We start from the raw sequence: 10601 nt of genomic DNA on the forward strand, positions 1-10601 counted from the left end.
AAGACTATGCACTATTTTGTCAAGTGCCATCGTCTTGGACACCAGATGGTACTAATATAGACACCAGCTGATACCGACACTTATCTTCACTTTCAAAAGTAAGCAATGGTTTGAAGAAGTTTATTTAGTTGTAGAAGTGAATAAACTTTATATGATCTTAGAATTAATATGGCAGTCCACTTTGTTGACTTATGAGATAGAGCACTGACTTTTGAAGATCTTACTGATAGTACTGATGGTGACAGTGATTATAGTGTTAATTCCGAAGCAGTGAAAATGAGAGCAAAGTACAAGGTGCCTCAGAAGTAATGGGAAATTCTGATAACCGGAATGATGTTCAAGTCTGTGCAGGAGATATTACTGGTAGAACATCAATATTTGAAGAAACCAACAAAGAAAAAAATTATATATATGGCGGCTTGTATGTATCTTCATGTGCAGTATGTGGATAAAAACTCAACTGTTGCAAAATGATTGTGAACTGTGGTTTTGGTGGGAGTGTATGAAAGTCTTTAATAGGGATTACCAAAAATAGTCAAAAAATGAGAACCTAAAGCGGAAATGTGAACGGGCTGATTATCAGCCAAATATTAACCTCACTAACTTGATGTCAGACATGGAAAAAGTACAAATGCAGGTCAAAAGAGGTGAAACAAGTGCTAGTGGAAGAAATTTAGAGTAAAACAGGCAGCTAAATTTATGAATGAACAGCGTGAAGAATTTTGGTGTGTAACCAAAGTTCAAGTAAAATCTGAGGAACTTGGTAAGGAGTTAACCAACGTGAGTATTAAAGACGTGCTACCACCAAAATAAAAAGTCTATGATATAATTGTCAAAATGGCTACTGTGTTGGGTATGAATTTGTAGAATAGTGTCATTGATATTACACACCAACTACCATCTAAAGGTTTACTTTTTACAAAAACATTTATTATTCACCTAATCAATACATAGTTTACTCTCAAACAGTACTAGTTTCGACCGTCATAGTGGTCATCGTCAGCTATTAATCATAAAATTAGAATTAGGACATATTGGCGTCAAACGAAAAAGGTAGGGGGGAGGGGTAAACCTCCTGAGTTAAGGCTACAAATAAAAACAAAAACAAGTGTACAAATTAAAATTCACAGACATTTGATAAATGGTCAAGTAGACTTAACCATTTTTCACTTGTTTTGCTTTAAGCAAATTATTTGTAATACATGTTTCATTCCTTGGGAACATCTTCAGCTATGTTACAATGCATAGGTGAAATTATAAAGAATTTTTCTTATTCTCAAAAAACATAAGTACCTCGTTATACTTAAAAACTATGCGAATTTAAAGAAGCTATAAATAATTAAAATCTGTGAGGTTGAATGGGCAGTGAAATGGATCTACTTATGTTCCAACCTATTAATAGAACAATTTCTATTCACTTGAACGAATGTTAAAAAATCCTTGGTTTCCAGCACTTTTCACTGTGATGCGTTTCCTAGTTGTTTATTATTTAAAAAGTTTTTGAAAGATAATTTTTTCTTGTTGATGTTCCGTTTTTCTTACAAAACAGATTTTTTTCAAAACTTTAACAACAGAAAACTAGGAAACACACACGTCACAGTGAACAAAAGTGCTGGGAACGAAATTTTTTTAAACATCTGTTCAAGTGAATAGAAATTGTTTTATAAATAGGTTAGAACATAAGTAGATCTATTTCATTTCCCATTTCACTGCCCCATTCAACCCCCCCCTCACAGATTTTAATTATTTCTACCTTTTTTTTAAATCCACATAGTTTTTAAGCATAAGGTACTTTTCATAATGTTTTATGAGAATAACAAAAATTCTTCATAATTTCATCTATGCACTGTAACATGGCTGAAGATGTTCCCAAGGAACAAAACATGCACAATAAATAATTTGCTTCAAGCAAATATAAGTATCAAAAAGGCGGAAATATACTTTTAATTCTTTAATGCAGCCGAGGATGACTGCTATGACGGTCGAAACTAGTACTGTTTGGGAGTAAATTACGTATTGATTAGGTGGACAATAAACTAAAGCTTTTGTAAAAAAGTCATATCCGTCAATACGAGCACCAACCGTGAAATTTACTGCACATACCACCTAAAGGATCCGAAACAAGGAAGTTTATTGTAAGACTCATATACAGGTGGAAAAAAAGGGGGAAACAGTACGGGCTAAAATACAGAAAAGAACACTGAACTCCATAGAGCTCGGTTATCAAGGATCTCCACAGAGAATCTATATCAATGACCATCTATCACCGCACAATGACGTAATTGCAAAGAGATGTAGGAACCCAAGGCAGAAGGGTAATATCTTTGCTGAAATGTGGACCAGGGACTGTAAAATATAACGTCGCTGCTGGGACAAAACCTCCTATGTGAAATATTTTAGCTTAAAACTTTGGCCGATAAGTTTCTGCCATCTAAGGTGCAATATTGTGCGAATATTATCAAGGCATTCTCGCTCTTCATAATGTAAGTGCTGCGGGTCAGTAACCACATCATTCCTCAACTTGTCCAGTTTGGTTGTTTGAACTGAGCCGAAGGATCTTCATCTCCGATGCCTGCAACCTTGAATCTTTCTACTGGTATGAAGTACTGACTGAACATTACCAGCTTTGATTTTGTTGGTACTTTGGAATCCCAGAGGAGTGTTCGTACTGGCTGGTAAAAGTGAGAGCTCTTCTGCACTCTATTTGCCACCTCCTTAGTGGCTAGTGTATCTCGAGATATTACACTGCCGAGGTATGTAAAGCTTTCCACACTTTCTAGTGGATGGTTTCCTAGCATGATGTTCGCTGGTCGCCCCTCTCTGATTATTGCCATCACTACTGTTTTGAGTTTTCTTATCTTGAGACTGAACTCCTGGAACTTAACCTTCCATTCATTAAGTCTCAACTGTACATGTTCCTCAGTTTCTCCCCAGATCATAAGGTCAGCAAAGGCGATTGCATTTAGTTCAGAGGTTTTCTTGATGTTCTTCATTATGTCATCCATGATGGTGATCAACAATAATTGGGATAGTGCACTGCCTTGCTGGACTCCACTTTCAGTCTTGAACTAGTTCCCACACTTTAATCTTAGGTTATTTCCTAGTTGTTATCTTTGGTACATTAATGTCTTTCAGATCTGCTACAAATAACTGATGGTCGCTATTGAGGTTCTCACTTAGAATCACCTCGACATCAGTCACAAATCTACTTTCTTTATCTGTATGTCAGTCAATGACCGTCTTGCTCTTTCCATCCCAGCTGTAATGGGTAATCTTGTGACTAACTTTTGTTGAACCAAAATTTTTTACTACCAAACAGTTTCTTATGCAAAAGTCTAGGAGATGTTCGCCTTCCAAATTCCTTCTCCCATAGCCATGTGGTCCCATCACCTTCTCATAGCCATTCCTGTCTGTCCCGAGCTGTGCGTTGAGGTCCCCGATGATGATTGTCCTATCTTCACTGATCTCTTCTAGATCTTTGAGAAACTTGTTCTTTTCATCTTGACTGCAACCCATCTGAGGAGCATACACTTGCACCAGTGTCAGCTTCTCTTTACCATGGTGAACTGTTGCCTTTATTATCCTCTAATTGATGTACTGGATCTCTGTAATACCATCTAACTCTAGAAAATATCAATCCTACTCCGTTTCTCATCTCTCTGTCGTTACCATTCCAGTAGAGGGTATAGTTTTTCCTCAACTCTTTCTTTCCTTTACCTTTCCATTTAGCTTCACTCAGTCCTAGGATTGATATTTTCCTTCTCTCCATGATATCCAGTAACTCTTCACATTTCCCAGTCAAACTCAGTACATTGATTGCTCCTATTCGAGTATGTTGTCTTCTCCGGGGTTGTTGCACAATCGCAAGGCTCGGCCTATCATCAGGCTGTAAGCCATCATACTTGGCGTGGGTCTGCAGGTGCTGTTGTCTACTCCAAGTTCTTTGTTTGCATCCGAGGCTCGTATAGGTATTGAAAGCGATTGCAGTTACCCTCCAACTGACTTGCTAGGCCTAATGTTAGAAGATTTTCTGTCAGGGTTATCTCCCTTAGCCTTTAGCAGTCCTCTGCCACATTTTCAAGCCAGCAGCTTCCAGTTGAATTTATGTGTCATTTCCTACACAATGGCTTCAACAAGCCCCCTAAGGGTGAACTCCTCTGCCCATAGCCATTGGTACTCCCTTAGTTTGTCAGGTTTGGTAACAGCCACCCAAACCTCGGCCAGACAGCCGCGGGTAGTACCATCTACTGTCACATACGGTAGCAGGATGTACCTGACCTGACCACAATACAATCAAAATTAATGACTGTAGGATATGCTGTAAAATACACTACTGAACATAGGTGATCAATATTCACGAACAATGTCATCAACGAAAGACCAACATCAGATGGAAGTGTGGATTCTCTCTTTATGAACCTTGATCAACATCACATGGCTCATTAGCTGATCAAAATTCAACTACTGATGTTAAACTCTCAGTACATTAATAATGACAAACTGATTTCAGGGTTATTTTAAATAATTCTGAAGTACATTAATTTTGGTATAAATTTCAAGAATAAAGCACAATTAGTACTGTTGAGTTAATGATCCATTGCTGAAGATTGTGAAGTTTCGAACATAGCAAAAATGTATCAAGTTCCTCGTAATCCAAAGAGGAACGACCTAAGATTCGTCGCAAACCATTCTTTTGCATCTGAACAATACGTTCCCAAAAGCCTCCCCACCATGCAGCCGTAGGAGGATTGAATTTCCAAGCGATTCTCAGACAACTAGCTTCTACACTCACTTTCGTCCAGTCAAGATCACGGAACGCATTTTCAGCTCCCACAAAATTCCTTCCATTATCATTGTAAATAACATTTGGTCTCCCTCTCCGAGCAATGAATCTTCGTAACGCTGGAAGGAACCCTGGACTAGACAAAGTCCTGATGAGCTCAAAGTGTACAGCTCTGAAAACAACACACGTGAACATCACTATCCACGCCTTTTCCCCCCTCTCGGAGATGTAATGGGCCAGCCAAATCCACCCCTACAATCTAAAAACAGAAGAGTCTCGAATTCGATCCTCTGGCAAAGGTGCGAGCTCCATAGTAATTCCTTTCACTTGGTATCTTCTACACTTGACACAGCCAGAAATCACCTTTCTTATGGTTCTCCCACCATTGACTATCCAAAACCGCTCTCGCAAAGTAGAGAGCAGAACTTGTACTCCAGCATGAGACAATTCCAAATGTTTCTTCATGATCATCATGTGAACTAGCTTATGGTTTGTAGGAATCAGAATGTGAGTTAGGAATAATTTTTCATCCTTTCTTCTTACTAACCCCAACTTGACTCGAAGTAACCCACTTTCATCTTCAAACACATTGAGAGATTTGAGGGACAACTACTCCTTTTTTCCAAGCATCTCATGCATCACAATCCTCTATAGCCTCCTTTCAGGCATTTGCAATTCCTTCACTTTCAAGTTTCTTTGAAGTACGTCATCCTCTCTTTCCTGCCATGTTGCAGATGAATTGCAAAATTATTACATGTAACTAATCTCATTATTAGACCTGTATTGAACTATGCTATGATATACTAACAATTTGTTGGTTATTTTGATCCACCTTTTCAACTGTAATTTGTATTGAAAAGGTGGATCAAAATAACCAACAAATTGTTAGTATATCATGAATTGCAAAATCCAAGCTGTCATCCTGACAACTTTCCAATACTTTGAAAAATATTGAAGATATCATTTTTCTTCTGGTTTTGCAGAAACTAAAACAGTAGAAAGTCCTTTCTTTTTCTCTTCATTGACCTCTTCTCCATCAGGCATGGCATCGTCAACAGGCCACTCAGAACTGGGGCATCTCAGCTACCGAGGGCCCTCTCACCATTTCGACATCAGGAGTTTGGTAGCGGAGCAGCCCCTGGAGGGTAGGTCAGCCGGATTATTATTCACTCCATGCACGATTCCAACTATCAGGGCTCGACAACTGTAATTTCCTTCACCCGGTTGGCCACGAAAGTTCCCCAGACTTCTTTCCTCTTGATCCAGCAGAGTCCTGTTGTCGAATCTGTCCAATAATAAGTTGAAAGATCTCCAATTCCTAAACTTGCCTTTACGGAGGAAGCAAGACTAGCTCCAACTGAACAAGCTAAGAGTTCCAATCGAGAAATAGCAGTTTTCATCAGAGGTGCTACACAAGATTTTGCCTGCAAGAGTGTTACATTTGAATTTTGACCATCTTGTGATTGAAGGAATACAACTGCGGCATATGCTACGCCACTCACACCGCAAAATGTGTGAAGGCAACAAGATTCCTGTGTTTCACAAGGTGCTATTTGTCTAGGAATTTTAATATCAGGCAATACATTCAATTCTTGAAGCCAATTTTCAAACTTTTCCCTCATTTCGTCCTCCATTTCTTCATCCCAGCTCATTTTCTTCTGCCAACTTTCCTGTAACAGCAACTTAGGTACTATAGAGACAAGACGGGTAAAACCGATGGGGTCAAAGATGCTCTGGGCAGCAGCCAATACATTTCTTCTAGTGATCTCACCAATTCTCGATACGTCAATTTGTTCACAAGAACGAACATCTCTTGCTTTATTCCATCGAAGACCTAACACTGAAGTTACCTCAGAAGCCGATGAATCTCTTTCAGAAGAATTTAGCCATGTGTGCTCCCAGTTACAAAGATCGAACCATGCTCTGCTCAGCAATGCAGTAGATTCTTCCATAAACATACATAATTCTTCCTCATTGTCCACAGAAGTGATACAATTATCAACATAAAAGGAGTTTCTCAACTTTTCAGCTGTCTCTCAGTAGTCTGTACTATGTTTCAAGTGTAGATCTAACACTGCATCCAGCAGAAATGTGCTGCAGTTCAGTCCAAATACTACTCAGCAGTGACGAAATGCCTTTAATTCTCTTCTCTCTGAATCCTTCCACCATAAGAAGCGTAACCAATCACGGTCAGTTTCTTGGACAGATATCTGAAGAAAAGCCTTTCTAATATCCGAAATCTCCCCTATCCTATTCTTCCGAAACATCAAAAGAAGCGTGGGGATTTGTAGTAGCAAATTAGATCCTTTCACGAGGCACTCATTCAATGAAGGCGTATCCTTTGACTTGCAGGAACCATCAAAAACTGGTCTCACCTTAGTGGTAGAGTTGTCTTTAAATATTCCTCAGTGTGGTACATAATAACACTGATCTTTGTTTTCTTCCACTGGAACCTCTTCAATGATGTCATTTATCCACTCCTGAAACACCTTTCCGTATTCCTCAAACTTTCCCTCCTTGATAAGCCTGTTCGAAACAGAGATCGATCTCTTTTCAGCTATCTCCTTGTTGTTCCGTAAATACTGACTGCTCTCCAGCCAAGGTAACGCAACTTCATATCGGCCATCACCATTCATTTGTACTGTATTTTGAAAGTAGTTACGTGCGGATTCTTCCATTTACTCTCTCGATTTGTTTTCCACTGGATCAGATATGCCTATGGTATCCAAGTTCCATAAGTCAGCTATCGAGGCAGATTGAATGAACAGTGAAGTTGTAGGGTGTCATTCTCCCCTTCCTTCAGTCTGCCTGTCACAGCCCAGCCAAGCGCAGTCTTTAATGGCTACCAATCCTGATTCAAGTTTATGCATTTCATCCATCAAAATATTTCTAGCAACATCAGCTCCTAGAAGAACTTCCACGTCAGCTGGATCAGTTCCCATATCCCACTTCTTTTTCTCTCTCATCTCCTTCATCCAGGGCCCAAACTTCAACTTTGGAATTTTAACACAAATTACCTTCTGATATCGAGAAACTGCAACGTTGTACTATATGAACCATCGCAGCTACTCACCTCTACATTGTACACATGGTGGTCTTCTTCACAGGTCTCAGCGCCTCCAAACAACTTATGAATCATTGTCTCTGTTTTCAAAGGTTTGTAAACCATTTCCTCAGCTGTCTTCTTCAAGATGTAGGATCTCTGGGATCCACTGTCTATCAATGCTCGGACCTCCTTCTGTTTTCCCTTATGTATCAGCCTGATACACAATGTTTGAAGAAACACCTCTTTTGTGGCACTCAATGTTCATGGAGATATTGCTCTGATTTTCCCCACCTTCCTGAGTTCTAGGTTCAGGTTTCTCTTCAGCCCTTTGCATATTTAGTTTATGGCACATAACAACATGAGGGTTAGTGCACAAGGGGCATCGAATGTATGCCTTGCAATTCTTGGCTCAGTGCCCTAACTTCAGACATGCAAAACAATAGTTTACTTTGGCTAGCTTGTTATGCTATTCTTCCAAGCTCATTTGTTGATCAAGGTGACATTCCTTACTCATGTGGTTTGCTGCAAAACACACATTTTCATCCTATCGGCTAAACCGAAACCTGCCTGCGCAAAGGTAATCCTTTCTTCTCCCTCCACTTCACGTTTAAGGAAATTAAGAAGTCTCCAGTTTATCTTTATGTGGACTGATAAAATCTTCATTCCCTGATGATTTCTGAGCCATACCCTTAAAACATCTTCAGGTAAGCACGATTCTACGAGGGGGAACAACAATGACCCATATTTATCCCTGGTTACACCTATGGATTCTAATGCTCTTAACTTGCTCTCCAGTGTATCACACACAATGGCTATCCCTGATTTATCTTTCTTATGGGACACATTCTGGATGACTAACCCAATAAGCTCCCCTAACGTAATACTCAGTCAAAAGATCTTCACGTCCAAAGCGTTCCTTCATACACTCCATAACCTTTGGATAGTATCCGGCAGTGGCGGGGAAGCTATTTACCAGTTCTCTGGCTCGACTGTCAGGTTTGGTGCACTGAATCAGATACTGAAATTTATCTTCAGATTCTATATCACAATCATCATGGATTCTTTTAAACATGCATATGTTCTTAGTTTGAGTTTGTTCCGAGCAGGAAGCTAATGCTTGACTACAATTGACAATTAATCCATGTGTTCAAAAGGCTCACTTGATATTTTTGTTGTAGTGACTTCAATACATATGAAAATGCATAAAAGAAATGAAAATAATGTGTGAGAAGAAACTTTATTTGCAGAAAGTGATTGATTGAGTTAAAGCGTCAACTATTCGCAGCCTTTTGCACACTATAACTCTCCTTGTTCCTTTTACTTTTTTATTTCATGTGCTCTTAATGTTTACTACCCCTGTTGGTGGGGGTGGTAGAATAACAGCCAAGGTATCCGTTGCCTGTCGTAAGAGGCGACTAAATAATAATAAAGATAATAAAATTTTCGTAACAATAAATACTACATAGTCAATCTGAAAATACAAATATAGGTAACCTTAAAAATCAAAATTGTCTCATGATAAATTATGATGAAACATACCGTACCACATTCACATCAGGTGCACAGTAACTAGATTAATGTATTTAAATAAATCTTACACACTGGAAAATTATGGATTGGTATACATACTCTTCACACTTGCCCTGGTATTCAACTCCTGCTGCAAAACCAAAGCCTCCAATTTTGACTTGTAATTCGTCATTAAGGAAGAGATTTTCAAGTATCAGATTTCTGTGAATGATATTCTTCTTGTGCAAATAATCTACACCCAGCAAAATTTGTGTCAGATAATACCTGACTTCAGGTTCTGATAAGGCTTGTCGGCGTTTATGTAATTCCAGTAGAGACTGAAACAAAATGATAAACAATAAGTGCAAAACTAAACTCATTTATATGTCATTTGATTCTGGGAATGAAACTACTTACTCTCCTTCGGCAAAGTTCTAAAATTATGTAAATGTTGTGGAAATCATCGAAAAAACTGTTAAATCCCACCACATGCTTATGATTAAGACTGCGATGGATTGAAATTCCTTGGACAATTGTGTCTTTTTGGTTTCCGCTAATTATTTTCTTTGAAATAATCTTGCAGGCGTAAATATTGCCCGTTTCAACTTCAGTAACTTCGTAATATTTCGCAAAATCTCCCTGTAAATAATAAAGGAAAAGAAACATTATGTCAAATATCTTACCTACACCATAATTCCAACGTTAACACTTATTTCGAACATTATATCAACAATTACACTCAGATAAGTTATTTCCTGTTTCTTAAATAACAAAATATCCACACAAGAAATAAAAACATTTACCTTCCCAAGAAACCTTCCTTTTTTGTACAGAGGTCCCGTTCCAGAATCATGTATGATAACTGGGATAAAGTGCTTATCGTCTTCTTCATGTGAGGAATCTTCTTTGGAAGCCATCGTCGAAATATATTGGCCGAAGGATAGATAGGTAATAATATTTTAACTCATAAAAGAAATCCAACCTCACCAGAACCTTAAACCGTTTACCACTCTCTCCGCGTTTGAAAAATAGGGCCGTGATTGGAAGTTAGAATCTGTAAAAACATCCAATTAGAGCCCTGCCAATGAATTCCTGCGCACGCGGGCTACAAGACTATCACAAAGAGAATAATAAGTCGTATCGAGCTTAGCCTACAAGGAACACAAAGCCTGCCCAATAGCCACTAATAGCTGTCCGCCGTGTGGATGCTATATTTGCCGCTAGAGGCGCTGCAATTCAACCTCACATGAACACGTCGGTTGG

General features: G+C 38.8%; 1 protein-coding gene across 1 annotated transcript in view; it reads right to left on the reverse strand.

Moving 5' to 3' along the window:
- LOC137496960 (serine/threonine-protein kinase polo-like) overlaps positions 1-10341 on the reverse strand; it is a 91557-nt gene extending 81216 nt beyond the window's left edge. The window contains exons 1-3 of the mRNA XM_068225150.1: positions 10142-10341; positions 9756-9977; positions 9459-9676 (exon numbers count right to left, since the gene is read on the reverse strand). Coding sequence (XP_068081251.1) covers positions 9459-9676; positions 9756-9977; positions 10142-10255 — 554 coding nt within the window. The 5' untranslated portion in view covers positions 10256-10341. The remainder of the gene's footprint in view (positions 1-9458; positions 9677-9755; positions 9978-10141) is intronic.
- Positions 10342-10601: the final 260 nt, after the last annotated feature.

The sequence above is a fragment of the Anabrus simplex genome, chromosome 1, assembly GCF_040414725.1.
Source record: "Anabrus simplex isolate iqAnaSimp1 chromosome 1, ASM4041472v1, whole genome shotgun sequence".
Classification (NCBI taxonomy): domain Eukaryota; kingdom Metazoa; phylum Arthropoda; class Insecta; order Orthoptera; family Tettigoniidae; genus Anabrus; species Anabrus simplex.